This window comes from Gorilla gorilla, chromosome 5, assembly GCF_029281585.2.
Source record: "Gorilla gorilla gorilla isolate KB3781 chromosome 5, NHGRI_mGorGor1-v2.1_pri, whole genome shotgun sequence".
NCBI classification, from domain to species: domain Eukaryota; kingdom Metazoa; phylum Chordata; class Mammalia; order Primates; family Hominidae; genus Gorilla; species Gorilla gorilla.
Window position 1 is genome coordinate 48,259,509 of NC_073229.2, and position 24,150 is coordinate 48,283,658.

Here is a 24,150-nt window from a genome sequence, read left to right on the forward strand (position 1 = left end):
GTAAACGCCATGTGTTTACGCGACTGGAGCAAGCGGACGCCGGCCCCGCCCCGTCATTGCAGGCCACGCCTCCACTGAACCAGGGCCACGCCCCCGAGATGACGGCGAAGCTCGCACGTGCGCAGCCCGGGGGCGGGGTTGGCCGCGCCAGCTTGGAGAGCCAGCCCCATCGGGGTTCCCCGCCGCCGGAAGCGGAAATAGCGCCGGGCGCCGCCACAGTAGCTGTAACTGCCACCGCGATGCCGAAGGCGCCCAAGCAGCAGCCGCCGGAGCCCGAGTGGATCGGGGACGGAGAGAGCACGAGCCCATCAGGTGAGGCTGGTAGGCAAGGAAGAGACGAGAGGAAGGGGAAGAGAGAGGAGACTGCGCGTGTTTTAGGAGAGGGTCATGGGGCACGAGACTGACCGGGCCCCTGCGGGAGTTACTGCGCATGCGTGCCGTGGGCCCGGGAGGAGTTTGCCGGGGAGGAGTGGGTTTGGAATCGGGGTTAAAGGAAAGAGATCCAGATGTCGCACGTGACCTAAGTGAGACTGGGCGAGATAAAAGACAGAGCATATGGCACCGAGGGAGAGATGGGGAGAAATGGGAAAACCTTGCTTAAAAAATTTGGACATCCGCCCCACCACACACTGTATTCCACCAGGAATATATGAGCCCTGCCTCGACCTCCCCTTCCCCCTGCGCGCGCATACACACACCTTGGGAGCCTGTGATCCCCCCTTGTTTCTCAAGAGAGGGTGACTCCTTCATGGTTTCTTTCTTAAGACACCCCTCTCACTCAACTGGAGCAAGAGTGTAGATTTTTGATGTTGGAATGAGGGTTAAGGTTTACTTAAAAAGCAGCGAAAGTTTGTTAAGCGCCTGTTTTTAATTAAGCACTCTATATACTGTGCTTTGAGAGGGGAAGGAAAAAAACATGAAGATATCCTCCCAGGGTTGAAGTCAGTTTTAAGGGGGAGATAAATGGACACAACTAACCACAGTAGGTACACAGTAACTAATTTTAAAAGCACTTATTGGATGCCTACTGTATACCAGGTACTGTGTGGAGGAAGTGGGAATGTAGAGATAAAAGATAAGACTTTCCCTCAAGGGACAACCCAGTATGGTGAAGGGTCAGAGCATTAACCAGACAGACAGTGGTTGTCAGAGTATGATGAAGGTGCTTAAGAATGTTATGGGACTGTAGAAGAGAGGAGGAGCATCTACTCAGACAGGTAAGGAAGTGTCAGCAAAGCCTCCCAAGAATATGTAATAGCTGAGTACTTTTTTTTTTGAGGCACAGTGTAGCTCCATCACCCAGGCTGGAGTGCAGTGGCATGAACATGGCTCACTGCAGCCTCCACCTCCTGGGTTTAAAGGATCTTCCCGCCTCAGTCTCCCAAGTAGTTGAGACTACTGGCATGCACCACCACACCTTATTTTTAAATGTTTTTGTAGACACAAGATCTGGCTATGTTGCCTAGGCTGGTCTCAAACTCCCGGGCTCAAGTGATTCTCCTGCCTCAGCCTCCAAAAGTGCTGGGATTACAGGCGTGAGCCACTACATCTGCTCCCCAGAGTTTATTCTTGAAAGATCATCGTGAATTAGCAAGGGGAAGCGCATTCCAAGCCAAGGAAGTTTGTGGAAGGTAGAGATGTAGGCAAGCCTGACTGGTCCCACTAGAGCCTGGTGACTAGTGTGATGAAGTCAGAAGACAGATAATGAAAGGCTTTAGATGCCATTCCGAGGAGTTTAATCCTAAAGACATTAAGAAGGAAGGCCCATTGAAGTGCATAAGGAATGATTATGAACAGTTCACCTGTAGCACTGAGCAATGGAGAATGAATGGCCTTGAACTGGTCAAGATGGAGGTGGGGAGACCATTTAGGGGGCTCTGGCCATGATCTAGGTGAGAAGTGGTAAGGGGATAAGCCAAGGCCTGAAGAATAAAGAGTTACTAAGGAGGCGGCATTGATCGGAACTGAGAACTGATTAAATGAAGGGAGAAGTAAGGTTGACACTTAAGTAACCCAGTCACTAGTAGACTATTAACTGAAAGCAGTAATGGACAGGAGAGTAAGAAGTGGAAAGAGATAAGGTGAACTTCTGAATGCTGAGTTAGGCGTTTCTGAGGATTTCTAAAAGGAAATGGCAAGAAGAGAGTTTGTTTAGTCACTGTGGAGAGACAACTATACTAGGAGTAAAGACACAGGCAAGTATAGTTGAAGTGCTGGATATGGAAGAGTGCCCTAGAGAGTGTTTGCAGATTGAACCAAAAAGAAGGTGAAAGGTGGGAACCCTAAAGAACTTCAGCAATTGCAGGAAGCAGGTGGGGAAGGAGGCTGAAGAGATGAGACTGAGAAAGGCAAACAGCCAGAGAAACTGGAGGCAAACCAGGAGTGAGCAAGATCCCAGAAATTAAATAATGATAGAAGAGAATAAAAAAGGTGTGGAGGTAGGCAGCATGGAATGCTGCAGAGAAGTCAGGCAAAATAAGGACCAAAAAATACTTTGTGGTTTGAGGAGCTAAGGGATCAGTGGCAACTTTGGCAGAAGTAGTGTTCATTCGGAGATGATACCAGATTGCAGTATGTTTCAAAGGTATGGGAGAAGAGAAAGTGAAGCTTGTGAATTACGATTTTGAGACCCAATGAGGACAAGAATACAAAACAGTAATGGGGGAGAGGGGTATAAGGGTAAAGAAGGCTTGCTTTCTTGCTTCGAAGGAGCAGCTTAAGCGATATATGAAAGGAGAGAAGACACAGTATATCTCTAGCCACACTTAATCTTTTTCAGTTCCTTGGGGATTATACTTTCTCACAATGAAACTCTTCAGAGGCTTTTCCTGTCCCTATAATGAAGTGGATAAGAGTGATTAAAGTACAAAAGATTTTTTTGGTTTTGGTGGATTTTTTTTTTTTTTTTTTTGTGACGGAGCCTCACTCCAGGCTGGAGTGCAGTGGCGCGATCTCAGCTCACTGCAGCCTCAATCGCAGGCTCAAGCCATCTTCCCTTGTAGCTGGGACTACAGGCACACACTGCCATGCCTGGCTTATTTTTTGTTTGTTTTTGTTTTTTGTTTTCTGTAGAGATGAGGTCTTGCTATGTTGCCCAGGCTAATCTTGAACCTCTGGCCTCAACCAGTCCTCCCACCTTGGTCCCCAAAATGTTGGGATTACAGGCGTGAGCCAGTGTGCCTGGCCACAAAAGAGATTTAAAGGAAGGAGAGATGGTATGGCTGTGTTAGTCCTTGGGGAGAAATTAGTGTCTGGGATGAGTCAGTCATCTGTGTTGATAAGGTGAGCTGATCAGGTTTTTCCTTCTTAGGTACTTCAGTAGATCCTTCCTCCTAATGCCTTTAGGATTAAACTACTTGGAATAGCATATAAAGCCTTTTATTATTAATCCTGCACAATTTTTCAGCTCTCACACTAGTCACCCAATACTGGGCTCAGATTTTTTTTCTTTAATTTTTTTGTTTGTTTTTTGTGGTTTGTTTTTTGGGGAGGAGGAGGGCCCCAAACTTTGAAATGTGTTCTGGATGGAGGATGCAGATTAAGCAAAGACAGACATAAGCGTGCCTGGGACTTCATAAAGGATCAGAAAGAAGCCAGTATCGAGACCATAGGTGTGGGTAGGGAAACAGAAAAGATAGGGTAGGGCCATTTTAGTCTGTGAAGCCTTTAATTATTGGAATTCTCTCTCGTTAACTCTAGTTTTTTGGAAAAGTAGATGCACCATAAAACTTTCCTGAATAAATGATTACTTTGAAATACATGGAATTCTAGTCTGAGAATATTTTAATGTAGTAGATGGCGGATACCATTGACTTTTTTTTTTTTTTTTTTTTTTTTTTTTTGAGACAGAGTCTGGCTCTGTCACCCAGGCTGGAGTGCAGTGGCGCGATCTTGGCTCACTGCAACCTCCACCTCCCAGGTTCAAGCGATTCTCCTGCCTCAGCTTCCCAAGTAGCTGGGACTACATGCGTGCTCTACCACGCCCAGCTAATTTTTGTATTTTTAGTAGAGATGGGGTTTCACCATGTTGGCCAAGCTGGTCTCAATCTCCTGACCTCGTGATCCACCCACCTTGGCCTCCCAATGTGCTGAGATTACAGGCCTGAGCCACCGCACCCGACTGATTTTTTTTTTTTTTTAATATTAAATACTGAAATGCTTAAGGGTAGAATTAGATAGCAGTGAATGGAAGGGATGTTTTGGAAGAGAAGATAATAAATAGGCCTAAGCCTGAAGGGAAATCATGAGGCTGCTGGCTGCCTCCAGTAGGGGAGGGAGTTGGACATGGTCCTCTACCTTCAGGGAAACAAGGATGGAGAGGGGGAGAGCTAGAATCTGTTGAATCTGTTTTGGCTTTACTGGGAACACAGGCTAAACAGTCTCTCAGGTTACTCTCTAGAATGAAAGCACACAGACAGGTAAATATGACACAATGTGATTTGTGCTATAATATTCAAGCAGAACAAGTAAGGCATAGACTGAGGTGTTCATTTGCTTACCAGATAACTCTATTTACATGGCCTATAGGTTTTACAAACAACGTGTCCCCCTGGCCAGGCACAGTGGCTCAGGCCTATAATTCCAACAGTTTGGGAAGCTGAGGCAAGAGGATTGCTTGAGGCCAGAGGTTCAGGATTAGCCTGAGCAACATAGTGAGACCTCCTCTCTAAAAATTATTATTATTTTTTTAATTAGCCAGGCATGGTGGTGCTTGCCTGTAGTCCTAGCTACTCAGGAGGCTAAAGTGGGAGGATCACCTAAGCCTAGGAATTTAAGGTTACAGTGAGTTATGATCATGCCACTGCATTCCAGCCTGGGTGACAGAGCAAGACCCTGTCTCTTAAAAAAAAAAGGAGGGGGTGTGTGTGTGTTGTATACATGTGTGTGTATCTACACATATCTCCCAAATTGAATTTATAATATCTTCTTCCTTCCTATAAGACCTTCTCTTCCACTGCCTCCTTAATTAATAAATGGTACCACTTAGCCCAGCTAATTTTGCCAGCTAAAAACACAGGAGTCATCTCTGAGTGCTCTTTTTTTTTTTTTTTTTTTTTTTTTGAGATAGAGTCTTGCTCTGTCACCCAGGCTGCAGTACAATAGCGTGATCTCAGCTCACTGCAACCTCCGCCTCCTGGGTTCAAGCAATTCTCCTGTCTTAGCCTCCTGAGTAGCTGGGATTACAGGCGCCCGCCACTATGCCCGGCTAATTTTTCGTATTTTTAGTAGAGACTGGGTTTCACCATGTTCACCAGACTAGTCTTGAACTCCTGACCTCAAGTGATCCGCCTGCCTCTGCCTCACGAAGTGCCGGGATTACAGGCATGAGCCACCGCGCCCGGCCGGGTGCTCTTTATTCCCCACCTCTAGCCCCATCCTATGAATTCTTCTTTATGTCCGCTTGTCACCACCACCCAGACTACTCTGACAGCCTCCCCAATGGATTTCCCACTATGCTTATTCCCTCCGATTCTTGCTGTACTCTGAAGCCAGAGTGAAACTTTAAAGTGTGAAAGTGATCATACCAATAAAGTCCCCATTCCTTAACCTTAGTACAAGGCCCTCACTCCAGCCTTACCTTGCACCATTCTCCACTCAGTCTGTAAGCTTAGCCATACCAAACCTTTCCCTGTCTCTCAGTGTGTGTGCTTTCTCACAGCTGGGCCTGTGCACAGCACTGGAATTACACCATGTGTCTGACTAACTTCTCATACTCCTCATTACTTCAGTTATTAGCTTAAATGCCATCTTTTTAGAGAGGCTGCCACCAGAGATGAAGCCAGCCTCTCCCCCACCACCAAGTAGGCTTTACCTTTTCTTTTGGAACCTTCAGTACACCTGGAATTACCTATTTAAAAATCTGTCTTCCTATAGCCTGCAAGCTCCAGAGGAGACCACATTTGTCTTGTTCATTGCTATAATCCCCTGCGCTAGCACAATATCTGACACATGGTAGCTGTTTAGTAGATACTTAGTGGATGAATGAATAGAGATGGGAATGATTATTTCTGCAGGAGTTGTGAGACAGTACAAATATTTTAGGAGTGATAGTTAAGCTAGAAAAATAATAAAATAGGATAGAGGCTACAGAGATCTTTGCAGGGGGGATCAGACTGCTTTGGAATTTGCAGATAAGCATTCACGATATCCGCTTAACTTTCTAGACAAAGTGGTGAAGAAAGGGAAGAAGGACAAGAAGATCAAAAAAACGGTGAGAAAATGAGGGTTGAGGATAAGAAATGACTATGGATGTTTCCAAGCTAAATAAATAGCCATGCGAAGGAGGTGGGAGGTCCAAGGGAGGAGAAAAGATCTTGTCAAGAGAGGAGATAGGCTGGGCACGGTGGCTTACGCCTGTAATCCCAGCGCTTAGGGAGGCAGAGGTGGGAGGATAGCTTAAGCCCAGGAATTTGAGACCTGCACACTCCATTCTCCACGAAAAGAAAAAAAAGAGAGAGACAGGAGGTAAGGTGAGGGTGGAGTGGAGGGCCAGTGGGCCAATGTGTGGCAGAGCACAGCTTGCTTGGATTGCTCTTGGAAACATGTTTACCTGTAGCTTAACTCCCTTTATAGTTCTTTGAAGAGCTGGCAGTAGAAGATAAACAGGCTGGGGAAGAAGAGAAAGTGCTCAAGGAGAAGGAGCAGCAGCAGCAGCAACAGCAACAGCAACAGCAGGTACAAGTGCCACAGGGCCCACCAATCCTGGGAGGCATCTGGGTTCCACCAACCCCTTTCCAGCCCATGTTGCTCCATTCAGCTGATGGGGAACCCTCTGTGAGGCAGAAATACAGCAGGGGCCTGGGCTTCATTTTCTCACTGTTCTTTTGCTCTCAGCAGCAAAAAAAAAAGCGAGATACCCGAAAAGGCAGGCGGAAGAAGGATGTGGATGATGATGGAGAAGAGAAAGAGCTCATGGAGCGTCTTAAGAAGCTCTCAGTGCCAGCCAGTGATGAGGAGGATGAAGGTAAACGACCTGAGGGGGAATGGGTACCTGGAATCCATGAGTCATGGAGAGTGATGCCTCATACCTTGATCTTCAAGTTGGATTCAATTGGGGGGCCAGACATCATAATTCTTTCCTATCTCATGTTCTCCCCCTGTCATTTCAGTACCCGCCCCAAAACCCCGCGGAGGGAAGAAAACCAAGGTAAGCCATCTGTGTGGTAAACGGAGACTCCAAGGATGCAACCTTGACCATCCTACTGACTTCTGTGGCCCTTTCATTCTCTAGGGTGGTAATGTTTTTGCAGCCCTGATTCAGGATCAGAGTGAGGAAGAGGAGGAGGAAGAAAAACATCCTCCTAAGCCTGCCAAGCCAGAGAAGAATCGGATCAATAAGGTGACAGTGGTGGCTCGATCAGTCACTCTCACTCCATTTAGCACCTTCTGGCCATGGTGGAGTAATTTCCCGCTTTTAAACTAGCTCTTCTCGGTCTGTCTTACTTATACTGTTAAAATCATCTTTTTAGAATACATGCCCAGGCTGGGCACAGTGGGTCACGCCTGTAATCCCAGCACTTTGGGAGGCCGAGGTGGGCGAATCACGAGGTCAAGAGATTGAGACCAGCCTGACCAACATGGCGAAACCTCATCTATACTAAAATTACAAAAATTAGCCAGGCGTGGTGGCATGCGCCTGTAATCCCAGCTACTTGGAAGGCTGAGGCAGGAGAATCACTTGAACTTGGGAGGTGGAATTTGCAGTGAGCTGAGATTGAGGCACTGCACTCCAGCCTGGGCAACAGAGCAAGACTCAGTCTCAAAAAAAAAACAACAAAAAAAAAACATGCCATTTTTATCACTCAGAAATCTACAGTGATTCTGTTGCTTTAAGCACAGAACCTGAAACAAAGCCCCAGGTCCTTGCTCTTCTACTTGTGACTCTTCTGCGTGTGCATCTTAGTCCATGTCCATTTGAGCTCTTGAGAAAGCCTCCAGTGCTAGTGCCACTCACTCTGGTGGCGCACTTGCCTGACTTATAATCCTTAGCCTTGCTGACGTTCCCTAGTTATCTCTTCGCTATCTAGTCTGAAGCTGGAGGGTAGGATTTTTCTGGGTCTCATTTTTCGTCAGCAGCACTCAATACAGATGGTCTCCAACTTCTGCTTCGGCGTATGATTTTTCTACTTTATGATGGTGTGAAAGTCATACTCATTTAGGGTACTCCTCAACTCATGATGGGATTATATCCAGATAAACCCATCATAAGTTGGAACTATTTTTTTTTTTTTTTTTTGAGACGGAGTCTCACTCTGTTGCCAGGCTGGAGTGCAGTGGCGTAGTCCTGGCTCACTGCAACCTCCGCCTCCTGGGTTCAAGTGATTCTCCTGCCTCAGCTTCCTGAGTAGCTGAGATTACAGGCACGTGCCACCACGCCCAGCTAATTTTTGTGTTTTTAGTAGACACAGGGTTTCACCATGTTGACCAGGATGGTCTCGATCTCTTGACCTTGTGATCCACCTGCCTTGGCCTCCCAAAGTGCTGGGATTACAGGTGTGAGCCACCACGCCCAGCCAAGAACTATCATTTTTTATTTAAGTTTCTGGTGGGTTTATCGGGATGCAACCTGTCGTAAATGGAGAAGCATGTGTATGGTTAACACAGTAGACTCTCTAGAAATGCTTATTACACAGCAAAGTAGCACAATAATTTGTATGTATGTGTGTAATGTGTATGTGTGTCTCCTCCAGGCCGTATCTGAGGAACAGCAGCCTGCACTCAAAGGCAAAAAGGGAAAGGAAGAGAAGTCAAAAGGGAAAGCTAAGGTGAGAGAGTAACTAGCAGGAGGAGGTATTGGGGCCCAGGAATTAAAACATTTCATCAGACCTGTCTTTTCCCTATTAGCCTCAAAATAAATTCGCTGCTCTGGACAATGAAGAGGAGGATAAAGAAGAAGAAATAATAAAGGAAAAGGAGCCTCCCAAACAAGGGAAGGAGAAGGCCAAGAAGGCAGAGCAGGTGTGTATTTGGTGTTGGGGCAAGGTGGAATGAGGGACTAGGGCTTCCAGGGTCCTTATGGGAGAGTCAGAATCTGGGGATATAGTTATTATCCCAGCAAACCTTTATTCTTTTCTTTTTTGGGGGGAGTAGTGGGGGTGGTGGTTCGTTTGTTTTTGTTTTTGTTTTTGTTTACACAGGATCTTACTCTGTCACTCAGGCTGGAGTGCAGTGGTGTGAACACGGCTCACTGAAGCCTCAACCTCCTGGGCTCAACAGATTCTCCTGCCTCAGCCTGCTGAGTAGCTGGGACTACAAGTGTGCACCACTACCCCTGGCTAATTTTTTTATTTTTAGTATAGAGATGAGGTCTCACTATGTTGCTCAGGCTGGTCTTGAACTTCTGGGCTCAAGCAGTCCTCGTGCCTCAGCCTCCCAAAATGCTGGGATTACAGGTGTGAGCCAGTGTGCCAGCCAGCAAACTTTTTCTATAAAGGGCCATATAGTAAATGTTTTTGGCTTTGCAGGCCACATACAATCTCTATCACATATTTTTTTTTTTTAACAACTCTTTGAAAATACAAAAATTATTTTTATAAAGTTCGGGAGCTATATAAAAATAAGTGTCAGGTCAGCCTTGGCCCATGGGCTGTAGTTTGCAACACCTAATCCAGTGAAGAAAGGGCCTGGAATTTATCTCAGATGATCTGGGTCCTGGCTCTGCCTTCACTGGCTGTGTGACCTTGAATACATCTTCCCATCCCCTTGGGTCTCACTTGTCTCCTTTGTGTGATAGAAGGAGGAGTCCGGAGATCTCTAGGGTCCCTATGCGTCTGGCGCTTCCTAATTCTGTGATTCTGCTGGATTCCTCTGGCTGTGCACTAGAGCTTCCTGATCTTTTTTTTTTTTTTTTTGAGATGGAGTCTCACTCCGTTGCCCAGGCTGGAGTGCAGTGGCGCAATCTCAGCTCACTACAACCAACCTCTGCCTCCCGGGTTCAAGCAATTCTTCTGCCTCAGCCTCCCGAGTAGCTGGGACTACAGGCACATGCCACCATGATCGGCTGATTTTTTGTGTTTTTAGTAGAGACAGGATTTCACCATGTTAGCCAGGATGGTCTTGATCTCCTGACCTTGTGATCTGTCCATCTTGGCCTCCCAAAGTGCTGGGATTACAGACATGAGCCACCGTGCCCGGACGGCTACCTGATCTTTTCTTTGCATGTTAACAAGGAAACCACAGAAACTCATTTTATACAAATGAAACTCTTGAAATCCATTTACTCCACCTTCAGTTACATTGTATTGGGAGTTACATTTATAGGGACATAACGCGTTGTCACATTTCATAAATACACATTCATACCATTTGTCTTGTACCATTCCTGGTAGCAGAAATTAATAAAGGACCTCAGGGAGACCAGGGGCTGGGTATGAGAATGAGAGAGGATCCCAAGATATTTTAGGACTCTGAGTAGTGAAGGAAAGAGCTGGGGCAGGGACAGGGGGCAGATGATATGAAATCTGAGTTCTAGAAGGAGTCCCTAGTTTTGTTTTGTTTTGTTTTGTTTTTTTGAGACGGAGTCTTCCTTTGTCACCCAGGCTGGGGTGCAGTGGCACGATCTCGGCTCACTGCAAGCTCCTCCTCCCAGGTTCACACCATTCTCCTGCCTCAGCCTCCCCAGTAGCTGGGACTACAGGTGCCCGCCACCACGTCCGGCTAATTTTTTGTATTTTTAGTAGAGATGGGGTTTCACCATGTTAGCCAGGATGGTCTTGATCTCCTGACCTTGGGATCTGCCCGCCTTGGCTTCCCAAAGTGCTGGGATTATAGGCGTGAGCCACCGCGCCCAGCCAGGAGTCCCTAGTTTTGACCATCCCCGGGTTCTCACAGGGTTCAGAGGAAGAAGGAGAAGGGGAAGAAGAGGAGGAGGAAGGAGAGTCTAAGGCAGATGATCCCTATGCTCACCTTAGCAAAAAGGAGAAGAAAAAGCTGAAAAAACAGGTAAGACCTTGGTTCTTAGCGGTCAAAAGTAGGGGATTTTTAAATACTTCAACTAGGGGACATGCGATTGGGGACACGAAGGAAAGCTTTGGGGGCTACTCCAAGTAAAACAGTCGGAGTAAGAAAATAATTGTGTTCTGTGAGCCTTATCTCAATGTCTGATGACATGGGCTGTTTCACTTTGGGGTTTTTTGTTTGTTTTTTGAGACAGGGTCTCACACTGTTACTCAGGCTGGAGTGCGATGACGTGATCTCTGTTCACTGCAGCCTCAACCTACCAGGCTCAAGTGATCCTCCCATCTCAGCCTCCCGAATAGCTGAGACTATGGGTGGCACCACCATGCCTGGCTAATTTTTGTATTTTTTGTAGAGACAGTATTTTAGCATGTTGGCCAGGCTGGTCTCAAACTCCTGAGCTCAAGAGATCCACCTACCTCAGCCTCCCGGAGTGCTGGGATTACAGGCGTGAGCCAGCATGCCCAGCCAGCATGGGCTGTTTCATGGTGATGGGAAACTGGTAGACTGTGGCTTCAAATGTAGTTTTTCCTACCTTCTCAGATGGAGTATGAGCGCCAAGTGGCTTCATTAAAAGCAGCCAATGCAGCTGAAAATGACTTCTCCGTGTCCCAGGCGGAGATGTCCTCCCGCCAAGCCATGTTAGAAAATGCATCTGACATCAAGGTAAGGTCTCAAGGGGCCCCTTCCAGTCCACTTACCTAGGGAAGAGCCAGTTCTCTCATCTTCCCTGAGTGGCTGTGGTGTGTGAATGGGTTAGTTCAGTGGGAAGAAAGATTGGAGGCATTTTCCACACCTTAGGTTCTGCCAACTTGAGCAAGAAGATAGAAAAACCAGTAGAAGTGGGGTCCACCCTCGGCAGAAAATAGTGTGGGACAGACTAGACTAGCTGAGGATGCATGGGGCTCCCATTACAGGCAGCGAACAGGGCGGGGACCGGCTGTGGGGAGAGGAAGGGGATTATGCTGGAGGTAGCGGTTTGTCAGAGGCTTCCCTGCAGGGAGAAAGTGGCCGCTCTTGTCCCAAAGGGAGAATTTTCATGTGATCATCCCTTCCCTCTGCCACTTCTTTCCTGATGGCTGCAGCTGGAGAAGTTCAGCATCTCCGCTCATGGCAAGGAGCTGTTCGTCAATGCAGACCTGTACATTGTAGCCGGCCGCCGCTACGGGCTGGTAGGACCCAATGGGTGAGAAGAGGAGGGAGCTGGAGGCAAAAAAGGGCCTGGAGGGAAAAGAAGAGATTTCTCAGTGGTGGCCAGGTCCTAATAGCTTTTATTCCCCAGCAAGGGCAAGACCACACTCCTCAAGCACATTGCCAACCGAGCCCTGAGCATCCCTCCCAACATTGATGTGTTGCTGTGTGAGCAGGGTGAGACCATTGGGGAGAAAAGGGGCTTGGTGGGGTGGGCAGTTGGGTAGAAAAGCCAGCCAGCCAAGAATAGAAGAAATTGTGGCTATGGAGTTGGAAGGGATGTGGAGGGAGACTGGAGACCGGGAAAGGGATGCTAAGGAAAGGAGGGGAGGGTCAATGAGGAACTTGAAAGTGTTTTATTTGGAACAAGTACAAAGAGCTGGGCAGGGTCAGGCAAAACAGAAATGTAATTGAAGGGAAAGAAGGATGAGACTCTTGGCTCTTGAGGCTGCCTGACTGTTCTCCCTCTGCCTCCCAGAGGTGGTAGCAGATGAGACACCAGCAGTCCAGGCTGTTCTTCGAGCTGACACCAAGCGATTGAAGCTGCTGGAAGAGGAGCGGCGGCTTCAGGGACAGCTGGAACAAGGGGATGACACAGCTGCTGAGAGGCTAGAGAAGGTAGAGGAGATGGCGCAGGGGACACGGGCAAAGACTTGGGGGTTCCTGGGACCCTCAGACGTGTGTCCTCTTCTCCCTCCTCCCAGGTGTATGAGGAATTGCGGGCCACTGGGGCGGCAGCTGCAGAGGCCAAAGCACGGCGGATCCTGGCTGGCCTGGGCTTTGACCCTGAAATGCAGAATCGACCCACACAGAAGTTCTCAGGGGGCTGGCGCATGCGTGTCTCCCTGGCCAGGTGGGCCATTCACCTCACTGCCCTCCCTTCCAGCCTCAGACCACCAGGGCCCTTTTCCTCTTTCCCTTCTCATTCTTCCAAGGCCAATAGGGAGGCTCAAGGCTTACCTCTCCCTCCTTACTATCTGTGTTGTGAGAACTTAGGATCTTTCTCTATTTCTCTCCCTACTTGGTGGTGAGTTCTCATCAACATACCCTGCAGCTGGGCGCAATGGGTCACGCCTGTAATCCCAGCACTTTGGAAGGCAGAGGCAGGAGGATTATCTTGAACCCAGGAGTTTGAGACCAGCCTGGGCAATATAGTGAGACTCTATCTTCACAAAAGGGGGAAGAAAACATATCCTAGCCTGGGCAACATAGGGAGACCCTGTCTCTACAAAAAATTTAAAGATTAGCTGGATATGGTGGCGCACGCTGTGGTCACAGCTACTCTGGAGGCTGAAGTAGAAGTATCACTTGGACCTGGGAGATTTAGACTACAGTGAGCCCTGATTGTGCCACTGCACGACAGCCTGGGCAACAGGGCGAGACCCTGTCTCAAAAAAATTAAACCGTATCCTGCCCAAGAACAACTCTGAGGAGAGCTTGGGAAGGAGTGTTCATGGTCTCAGGCTCTATCTCCGAGTTTTCTCTGGGGTTGTCTGAGCAAGGATCTTTCTCTCCCTGACCCTGCCCTCTGCTACCCACCCTCTAGGGCACTGTTCATGGAGCCCACACTGCTGATGCTGGATGAGCCCACCAACCACCTGGACCTCAACGCTGTCATCTGGCTTAATAAGTGCGTTACGGCCTTTGCATCATTGGTTCCCATTCTGCACTTTCTTCCCCTTCCCTCCCTGCCCTGTTTTCCTTTAGCCCTTCTCCACTGTGCCTGTGAGTGGAGCTCTATTCAGACCCCCCTTTCCCTCCCAGCCCCCGTTGTCTGCCTGCTTCCTCTGACTTCTCTCTCACTTGACCACTGTGACACTTACACCCTGTTCTCTGAAACCCAGCTACCTCCAGGGCTGGCGGAAGACCTTGCTGATCGTCTCCCATGACCAGGGCTTCTTGGATGATGTCTGCACTGATATCATCCACCTCGATGCCCAGCGGCTCCACTACTATAGGGGCAATTACAGTAAGTAGGATTGTGTGTGGATGCAGGGAAGAGATAGAACCTCGAAAAGAGGCCTGAGTGGGAGGGCCTATTTAGATAAACTGAATCCTGTCAGAATTCCAGACAGTGATGCCTATCCCATCACCACCAGTCCCTGGTTGTCCCTTTGCTGGGAAGAGGAGCAACCACTGATGCCTGGTCCCCTCTTCTGCCCCAGTGACCTTCAAAAAGATGTACCAGCAGAAGCAGAAAGAACTGCTGAAACAGTATGAGAAGCAAGAGAAAAAGCTGAAGGAGCTGAAGGCAGGCGGGAAGTCCACCAAGCAGGCGGTGAGCACCTGAGGGACTTCTGGGCTGGGGGCCACTGTTCTCTCCTGGCAGTGGAGGAAGAAGGAGACTCTGGAACGCTGGCCTACATTTCAAGGACTGCTGTGCAGGGCTCAGGTTTCTCTTTTTTCCTCTTCCTCTCCAGGAAAAACAAACGAAGGAAGCCCTGACTCGGAAGCAGCAGAAATGCCGACGGAAAAACCAAGATGAGGAATCCCAGGAGGCCCCTGAGCTCCTGAAGCGCCCTAAGGAGTACACTGTGCGCTTCACTTTTCCAGACCCCCCACCACTCAGCCCTCCGGTGCTGGGTCTGCATGGTGAGTGCCGCAGGCCTCTGCTGCTCCACAGGAAGCACCGGAAGCATGTATGTGCACCCTAAATTCTCCACCAAGGCTGAGATTGCTCCTGTTCTCCAAGGCCAGCACATGAGAGGGACTTTGCAGGGACTGAAAAGAATATAAATTGCTTCTTTCGTGGCTTTCAGGTGTGACATTCGGCTACGAGGGACAGAAACCACTCTTTAAGAACTTGGATTTTGGCATCGACATGGATTCAAGGAGTGAGTTGGCGGGGTTGCCTCAGGGATGTGTAGCAGGAGCCACAGGGAGAGCCTCTGGGGACCTCTTTGACCACCTGTCTTCCATCTTGCAGTTTGCATTGTGGGCCCTAATGGTGTGGGGAAGAGTACGCTACTCCTGCTGCTGACTGGCAAGCTGACACCGGTGAGTCCTGGAGCCAAGGAGGGAGAGCATGAGAAATGTGAAGACATAGCTGCTTTTGCCAGAAGCTGGAATCAGGGAGCCTCTCGAGAATGTAGAGTTAAATACAGAACTCATCATAGATGATTCATTTCCCTAAGAGGGGCAGTAGAGGAGGAAAGAGCTTAGATCAGTTCAGGGGGGAGAGCTAAGAGAATTAAGATAGAACTAGGGGGCACACCCACGTGTTTTGGTTATACAAGAAATATATGTCTTTTATAGAACGATTAAAAATTGCATAAACGGGCCAGGCACAGTAGCTCACTCCTGTAATCCCAGCAGGGATCACCTGAGGTCAAGAGTTCCAGACCAGCCTAGCCAACATAGTGAACCCCGCCTCTACTAAAAATACAAAAATTAGCCGTGTGCGGTGGCACGCACCTATATCCCAGCTACTCAGGAGGCTGAGGCAGAATTGCTGGAACCTGGGAGGCGGGGGTTGCAGTGAGCTGAGATTGCACCATTGCACTCCAGCCTGGGCAACAGAGCGAGACTCCATCTCAAAAAAAAAAAAAAAATTGGCCTGGCGTGGTGGCTCACGCCTATAATCCCAACTCTTTGGGGGAGGCTGAGGCAGGCAGATCACTTGAGCTTAGGAGTTAAAAACCAGCCTGAGCCCAGTGTGGTGGCTCACACCTGTAATCCCAACACTTTGGGAAGCCGAGGCGGGAGATCACCTGAGGTCGGGAGTTAGAGACCAACATGAAGAAACCCCATCTGTACTAAAAATACAAAATTAGCCGGGCGTGGTTGCGCATGCCTGTAATCCCAGCTATTTTGGGAGGCTGAGGCAGGAGAATCACTTGAACCCAGGAGGCAGAGGTTGCAGTGAGCTGAGATTGCGCTATTGCACTCCAGCCTGGGCAACAAGAGCAAAACTCCGTCTAAAAAAAAAACAGACCAGCCTGAGCAACATGGTGAAATCCCATCTCTACTAAAAATACAAAAATTAGCTGGGTATGTTGGTGCACGACTGTAGTCCCAGCTACTCGGGAGGCTGAGGTAGGAGAATTGCTTGAGTCCAGGGGGCAGAGGTTCCAGTTAGCCAAGGTCATGCCACTGCACTCCAGTCTAAGTGACAGAGTGAGGCTCTGTCTCAAAAAAAAAAAAAATGCTTAAGTCAAGAGAAAAATCTGGAGATAACCAGTTTTTTTTTGTTGTTGTTATTTTGTTTTGAGACGGAGTCTCACTGTCGCCCAGCCTGGAGTGCAGTGGTGCGATCTTGGCCCACTGCAACCTCCACCTCCCAGGTTCAAGATATTCTCCTGCCTCAGCCTCCTGAATAGCTGGGATTATAGGTACGCCCCACCATGCCCAGCTACTTTTTGTATTTTTAGTAGAGACAGGGTTTCACCATGTTGGTCAGGCTGGTCTCGAACTCCTGACCTTGTGATCCGCCCGCCTCAGCCTCCCAAAGTGCTGGGATTACAGGCGTGAGCCACCGCTCCCAGCTGAGATAACCAGTATTAATGTTTTAGTGGATATCTTTCTCCTTTTTTCTTTGCAAATGTGCATATAATTTTTAACAAAAATGGGCTGTCATATGAGTTGTTGTGTAGCTAGATTTTTCCAAATATATCAAGCATTTTTCCGTGCAATTACTTATTTCATATGAGTCTACCTTTTTTTTTTTTTTTTTTTTTTTTTTTTTTTTGAGACAGAGTCTCACTCTGTCACCCAGGCTGGAGTGCAGTGGCACAGTCTCGGCTCACTGCAGCCTCCATCTCCTGGGTTCACGCGATTCTCCTGCCTTAGCCTCCCAAGTAGCTGGGACAACAGGCGCGTGCTACCACACCCAGCTAATTTTTTGTATTTTTAGTAGAGACGGTTTCACCGTGTTAGCCAGGATGGTCTTGATCTCCTGACCTCGATTACAGGTGTGAGCCACCACGCCCGGCGAAGTCTACCATTTTATTTGAACTTTTGTAATATATTGCCATCTAGTGTGTTAGAAAGTTTGTAGCCATTTCTGCTCTCTCTAGCAGTGTTGAGAGGCCATTTTCTCATATCCAGAGATTAGATCTTTAGAAAGGTATTATTAGATTCTCCCCAAAACACTAAACTTGCCACATGAGGCCCTTACGATGTACCATTCGTGAGTCTCGCTGTATGGAGAGCAGGTGTTCTTTGGCTGTGGTTAGTCCCTCCTGCTTGTCCCTGTTGTCTTCCATTTTGCTTAACTCCCCTTTTGCCCCTTAACTCTTTTACTTTGCTCACCATGCCTTTGTCATATTAGGGGAACATCCCTGTTCCTTTCCTTTTTTGAGACAAAGTCTTCCCCTGTCCCCGAGGGTGGAGTGCAGTGGTGCGATCTCAGCAACTTCCACCTCCTGGGTTAAAACCATTCTTGTGCCTCAGCCTCCTGAGTAGCTGGGATTATAGGCATGTCCCACTATGCCCAGCTAATTATTGTATTTTTAGTAGAGACAGGGTTTCACAATGTTGGCCAGCCTGGTCTCAAACTGCTGACCTTAAGTGCCTCCTGACCTGCCCTCCTTGGCCTCCCAAAGTGCTGGGATTACAGGCATGAGCCACCGTGCCCAGCCCCTATTCCTTTTCTTATGCATACTTGTCCCTGGCCCATTTCTGGTGTTTGTCTCTCCTTCAGAAAAGTTGGTGTATGGACGAGGTCAGGAGATCGAGACCATCCTGGCTAACATGGTGAAACCCCGTCTCTACTAAAAATACAAAAAATTAGCCGGGTGTGGTGGCAGGCACCTGTATTCCCAGCCACTGGGGAGGCTGAGGCAGGAGAATGGCGTGAACCCGGAAGGTGGAGCTTGCAGTGAGCCGAGATCGCGCCACTGCACTCCAGCCTGGGGGACAAAGCGAGACTCCGTCTCAAAAAAAAAAAAAAAGTTGATGTATGGAGCTGCAGCGCCTTTTTCCCTTGCCCTCCTCTTAACTACTTTGTCTTCCCTTGCAGACCCATGGGGAAATGAGAAAGAACCACCGGCTGGTAAGTTGGCATTGGGATTTAGGGAATGATAATCTGATGGAGGAAGTGTGACTTTAACCGACCACCTCCCTCTCTTCTCGGGCAGAAAATTGGCTTCTTCAACCAGCAGTATGCAGAGCAGCTGCGCATGGAGGAGACGCCCACTGAGTACCTGCAGCGGGGCTTCAACCTGCCCTACCAGGATGCCCGCAAGTGCCTGGGCCGCTTCGGCCTGGAGAGTCACGCCCACACCATCCAGATCTGCAAACTCTCTGGTACCACTTCAGGGGCCAGGGAGGGTGCCCTTCACCTTATCATTCATGTCTACAAACTGTACCTAGAGGAACCGAGAATGAGGGAGCCTCAGCTCACAAACTGGCACATCTTGAGGGTTTGCCTTCAGAATGTGAGGTGCTAGAAGGTGTGACAGCCCTCCCCTTCCTTTGCTACAGGTGGTCAGAAGGCGCGAGTTGTGTTTGCTGAGCTGGCCTGTCGGGAACCTGATGTCCTCATCTTGGTGAGTGAGCTGGGCTGTGGGAAAAGGAATAAGGGTAACAGTAATGGAAGATGGGAGTTGCAGTGCTCAATCATGGAATTCCTCCTCTGTAGGACGAGCCAACCAATAACCTGGACATAGAGTCTATTGATGCTCTAGGGGAGGCCATCAATGAATACAAGGGTGGTAAGTCAGCTGAGAGTGTGCCCTCATCCCTGCTCCATGGGGACCAAGCTGTAGTGTCCTTCACTACAGAAGGGCCTAGGACTCCCTTATTTCATGTTCTGATTCCCCTCTTTCTCCTTTCTTCCTGCCCTCTGATGTTGCTATCTTTCTTCAAAGCTGTGATCGTTGTCAGCCATGATGCCCGACTCATCACAGAAACCAATTGCCAGCTGTGGGTGGTGGAGGAGCAGAGTGTTAGCCAAATCGATGGTGACTTTGAAGACTACAAGCGGGAGGTGTTGGAGGCCCTGGGTGAAGTCATGGTCAGCCGGCCCCGAGAGTGAGCTTTCCTTCCCAGAAGTCTCCCGAGAGACATACTTGTGTGGCCTAGAAGTCCTCTGTGGTCTCCCCTCCTCTGAAGACTGCCTCTGGCCTGCAGCTGACCTGGCAACCATTCAGGCACATGAAGGTGGAGTGTGACCTTGATATGACCGGGATCCCACTCTGATTGCATCCATTTCTCTGAAAGACTTGTTTGTTCTGCTTCTCTTCATATAACTGAGCTGGCCTTATCCTTGGCATCCCCCTAAACAAACAAGAGGTGACCACCTTATTGTGAGGTTCCATCCAGCCAAGTTTATGTGGCCTGTTGTCTCAGGACTCTCATCACTCAGAAGCCTGCCTCTGATTTACCCTACAGCTTCAGGCCCAGCTGCCCCCCAGTCTTTGGGTGGTGCTGTTCTTTTCTGGTGGATTTAATGCTGACTCACTGGTACAAACAGCTGTTGAAGCTCAGAGCTGGAGGTGAGCTTCTGAGGCCTTTGCCATTATCCAGCCCAAGATTTGGTGCCTGCAGCCTCTTGTCTGGTTGAGGACTTGGGGCAGGAAAGGAATGCTGCTGAACTTGAATTTCCCTTTACAAGGGGAAGAAATAAAGGAAAGGAGTTGCTGCCGACCTGTCACTGTTTGGAGATTGATGGGAGTTGGAACTGTTCTCAGTCTTGATTTGCTTTATTCAGTTTTCTAGCAGCTTTTAATAGTCCCCTCTTCCCCACTAAATGGATCTTGTTTGCAGTCTTGCTGACAGTGTTTGCTGTTTAAGGATCATAGGATTCCTTTCCCCCAGCCCTTCACACAAGGAAAAAGCAAAGTGATTCATACCTTCCATCTTGGAACATGGGTCTCTTTCCTTTTTTTTTTTTTTTTCGACAGAATCTTGCCCTTTCACTCAGGCTGGAGTGCAGTGGCATGATCTTGGCTCACTGCAGCCTCCACCTCCTGGGTTCAAGCAATTTTCCTGCCTCAGCCTCCCGAGTAGCTGGGATTACAGGCACACACCACCAGGCCCAGCTAATTTTAGTGTTTTTAATAGAGACAGGGTTTTACCATGTTGATCAGGCTGGTCTCAAACTCTTGACCTCAAGTAATTCACCTACTTTGGCCTCCTAAAGTGCTGGGATTATAGGGATGAGCCACTGTGCCCAACTTCTTTTTTTTTCTCTTTTCTGAGACAGGGTCTTGCTGTGTTGCCCAGGCTAGAGTGTACTGTACCCTCAACCTCCTGGGCTCAAGCAGTCCTTCCACCTCAGCCTCCTGAGTAGCTGGGACTACAGGCATGTGCCGCCACACTCAACTAATTTTTTTTTTTTTTTTTTAATTTTTAGTAGAGACAGTGTCTTGCTATGTTGCTTAAGGCTGGTCCTGAACTCCTGACCTCAGGCAGTCTTCCTACCTCGACCTCCCAAAGTGCTGGGGTGCTGGGATTATAGACGTGAGCCACGACGCCTAGCCAGAATTTGGGTCTCATTGTCCAAGTTAATCTCATGAATGAGGAGGTGCTCTGCCCTGTGGCCAGGGACCAGGGTATTGATCCTCTCAAAAATTATTAAATCATCTAGCCAAAATGTACAGTACTGTGGGGTATATAAGAAGGGAAGAGACAAGATCTGCCTTCATTAATAGTCTGGTTAGAGAAGACTTAAAAGTAAGCATGAATAGATAATTAATTTGGTCAATTGTCTAATATGTCGTACTCTAGATTCTAAGTTGCCACATACTCAAAAAAGGGAAAGATTATCCAGGGCCTGATTATTTGACAGGGTCACTTGAGGATAGATCTTGAAAAATGATGATTTGACTAATCAGGGACCAGGGAGCCATTTTTCAGAAGTAGGAAAAGAGCAGATCTCAGGCTTGGGGGGAAGAACAAGCTACCTGGGAGTTAATGGATGATAGCTGCTGTGGCCATTTTTCTTAAGAGTTAGACTGGGGAGATGGGTTTGGAAAGTAAAATGCAGATGGTGGGTAGTGGTATTAGGTGGTGATGTGCAAGGCGTGCTGTAGAAACCTGCAGGGTGAAGCCCATAACTTTTGTTACGGGAATGGGGTAACTGAATCCTAAACTAGCTAGGGGAGATAGGGATGGAAAGAGCAGATGAGGAGGTTGGGGAGAAGGGAGTGATAGGAGATATATCCAGTTCCAGAGGGAATAGGGAGAGCTGTGTGGCTAAGATTTAACTGTTTGGACATTTAATTTGGGGAAATTGTTTTCCAGCCAAGTGAATAAATAATACTGGACTTCAAGTACAAGCTTCATACAGGAAGTGAAGTTTTGGTGTGGAGATAGCTGCATAGTCAGGGAACACTCTAAATTAAAAATAAGGAGGCTGGGCATGGTGGCTCATGCCTGTAATCCCAGCACTTTGGGAGGCGGGCAGATCATGAGGTCAGGAGTTCGAGAACACCCTGACCAACATATTGAAACCCCATCTCCAATAAAAATACAAAAAAATTAGCCGAGCGTGGTGGTGCACACCTGTAGTCCCAGCTACTCAGGAGGCTGAGGCAGGAGAATTGCTTGAACCCGGGAGGCAGTGGTTGCAGTGAGCCGAGGTTGCGCCACTGCACTCCAGCCTGGGCAACAGAGCGAGAGTCTGTCTCCAACAAAAACCAAAAGACATCAGGAAACATGCCTCTTATGGAATTTGAGGGGGAAAAGTCAGGGTCTTGGCAGTGACCTTGGACAAGCCATTAGCCTCTTGATACCTCTTTTCTCATCTGTAAAATGAAGATGGTAGTTACCTACTTCACAGGGTTATTAGGGGATTCAATGTGTAATAATACGTAAAGTGCCTTAAATTCTGTTGCTTTTGTTATATGTATTTCATATTATAATTTTTTTTTTTTTTTTGAGATGGAGTCTTACTCCGTTGCCAGGCTGGAGTGCTGTGGCGTGATCTTGGCTCACTGCAACCTCTGCCTCCTGGGTTCAAGTAATTCTCCTGTCTCACCCTCCCAAGTAGCTGAGATTACAGGCACGTGCCACCACGCCCGGCTAAGTTTTGTACTTTTAGTAGAGATCAGGTTTTGCCATGTTGGCCAGTCTGGTCTCAAACTCCTGACCTCAGGTGATCTGCCCACTTCGGCCTCCCAAAGTGCTGGGATTACAGGCATGAGCCACCGCACCTGGCCTATACTTTTGCATTTTTAAGTTTTTAGTTCGCTAGTCTAGTTGAGATGATACATAAAATATATAGGAATGTTATTTATAAAGTGAATACCAGCTTGCATTTCAAGTATTTGGTCACTAATTTCACTACTTCAAACATAAGTGAGAAAAGTACTTTAAGTACTCCAAAATAACTTTCCCCCACAGGCATAAATTTCATCTCTCTGTCTGTTCTTTTTTTTTTTTTTTGTAAAGATGAGGCCTTGCTATATTGCCCAGGCTGGTCCCAAACTCCTGGCCTCAAGCAGTCCTTTCTCCTAGGCTCCCCAAAGTGCTGGGATTACAGGAATGAGCCACGGCACCTGGCCACAAATTTTATCTCCTCCCGTGTATGTTTTAACTTCTGTGATCCCTGTAGCCAATCATATATGCTGTTAATGGAATTAATAATTCACCTAAATGTGGGCAAAAGTATGCCTTCCAAAAAGCAGCATAGAAATGGAACACGAAAGGGAAACATTTCCATGGTAGCGCATGGAAATTTCATTAACCAAATTAAATTGTTTTATTTATAAACAGCTTATTATCTACAAGTGATGCACATATGTGGTACACAGTAAACATCGTAGAAATGTGTTTTTTGTTGTTTTGAGATGTGGTCTCCCTCTGTTTCCCAGGCTGGAGTGCAGTGGCACAATCATGGCTCACTGCAGCCTCAACTCTCTGGACTCAAGTGATCCTCCTACCTCAGCTTCTCAAGTAGCTGGGACTACAAGTGTCCACCAACATGCCCAGCCAATTTTTTAATTTTTTTGTAGCAAAGAGGTCTTGCTTTGTTGCCCGGGCTGGTCTCAGACTCCTGGGTTCAAGTTATCCTCCCACCTCAGCCTCATTAAAGCCAAAGCCTGAAGGTAGGAAAGGAGAGCCTTCAGGGAAGGGACCAAAATGTGCAAAGACCCTGAGGCTGAAAAGAGCTGAACATGGTCAAGGAATGGCTGGAGCTGAAAACTTGAGCATGCGCAAATACACACGGGGCCTTATATGCGTAGACAGCAGGCTGGGATGTGATCAGGAGAGGCTGAGCAATGGGAGGCCATTGGTTCTGTTTAGCCAGGAGTGCAAACTGATTCCGTTTTCATTTTTACAAAATTGCTCCTGGCTGCTAGGTGGCAAATAGTGGGTGTGGGGAGACAGGGAAAAGAGATGCCAGGAGAACAGCTCAATATTACTTTGGAAAGAAGATTCTCTTCATCTAAGAATGGAAGGGAGATAATGTAGACTCAGATATTTCCATGTGAAGAGAAGGGAAAATGTTGCTCACAGTGGATGGGACTCACTTTTTCCCAAGCTTTGGTGCCAGAGAATCAAGAAGACTAGGCCGCGCACGGTGCCTCATGCCTGTAATCCCAGCACTTTGGGAGGCCGAGGCAGGCGGATCACCTGAGGTCAGGAGTTCGAGACCAGCCTGACCAACTTGGCAAAATACCGTCTCTACTAAAAATGCAAAAATTAGCCAGGAGTAGTGGCATGCATCTGTAATCCCAGCTACTCAGGAAGCTGAGGCAGGAGAATTACTTGAACCTGGGAGATGGAGGTTGCAGTGAGCGGAGATCATGCCATTGGACTCCAGCCTGGGCAACAAGAGCAAAACTTCGTCTCAAAAAAAAAAAAAAAAACAGGTTTCTTTGAATTTTTTTTTTTTTTGAGATGAAATTTTGCTGTCACCCAGGCTGGAGTGCAATGGCACGATCTCAGCTCACCGCAACCTCCGCCTCCTGGGTTCAAACAATTCTTCTGCCTCAGCCTCCAGAGTAGCTGGGATTACAGGCACCAGTCACCACGCCCGGCTAATTTTTTGTGTTTTTAGTAGAGACGGTTTCACCATGTTGGTCAGGTTGCTCTCGAACTCCTGATCTCAGGTGA

At 48.0% G+C, this 24,150-nt stretch overlaps 1 protein-coding gene and 1 non-coding gene across 3 annotated transcripts; both read left to right on the forward strand.

The window, feature by feature from the left end:
* Positions 1 to 64: 64 nt before the first annotated feature.
* ABCF1 (ATP binding cassette subfamily F member 1) lies at positions 65 to 19,853 on the forward strand. Of its 2 annotated transcripts, none has more exons than XM_055389925.2 (25): positions 65 to 312; positions 6,165 to 6,211; positions 6,574 to 6,675; positions 6,838 to 6,964; positions 7,110 to 7,147; positions 7,232 to 7,339; positions 8,691 to 8,765; positions 8,845 to 8,958; positions 10,831 to 10,941; positions 11,500 to 11,622; positions 12,042 to 12,142; positions 12,239 to 12,324; positions 12,626 to 12,765; positions 12,852 to 13,000; positions 13,694 to 13,777; positions 13,992 to 14,116; positions 14,313 to 14,425; positions 14,568 to 14,739; positions 14,907 to 14,981; positions 15,074 to 15,144; positions 18,107 to 18,139; positions 18,225 to 18,393; positions 18,571 to 18,635; positions 18,728 to 18,800; positions 18,957 to 19,853. In XM_055389925.2, the coding sequence occupies exons 1-25, from the start codon at positions 99 to 101 to the stop codon at positions 19,121 to 19,123; spliced, it is 2,682 nt and encodes an 893-aa protein (XP_055245900.1). In that variant the 5' UTR covers positions 65 to 98; the 3' UTR covers positions 19,124 to 19,853. The 2 variants fall into 2 exon arrangements, with proteins under 2 accessions (XP_055245900.1, XP_055245899.1); XM_055389924.2 differs by having other exon boundaries at positions 84 to 312; positions 6,835 to 6,964.
* On the forward strand, positions 12,746 to 12,859 carry MIR877 (microRNA mir-877). The gene has a single exon (NR_106368.1). It is a non-coding gene; the product is annotated as a microRNA mir-877 (primary transcript).
* Positions 19,854 to 24,150: the final 4,297 nt, after the last annotated feature.

Excerpts from the sequence above, each read along its gene's own strand:
- ABCF1 (XM_055389924.2), top strand. The coding sequence starts at position 99 with ATGACGGCGAAGCTCGCACGTGCGCAGCCCGGGGGCGGGGTTGGCCGC. Across the intron at positions 13,001-13,693 it reads ATGCGTGTCTCCCTGGCCAG|GGCACTGTTCATGGAGCCCA; the intron begins GTGGGCCATTCA and ends CCCACCCTCTAG. Across the intron at positions 14,117-14,312 it reads CTACTATAGGGGCAATTACA|TGACCTTCAAAAAGATGTAC; the intron begins GTAAGTAGGATT and ends CTTCTGCCCCAG.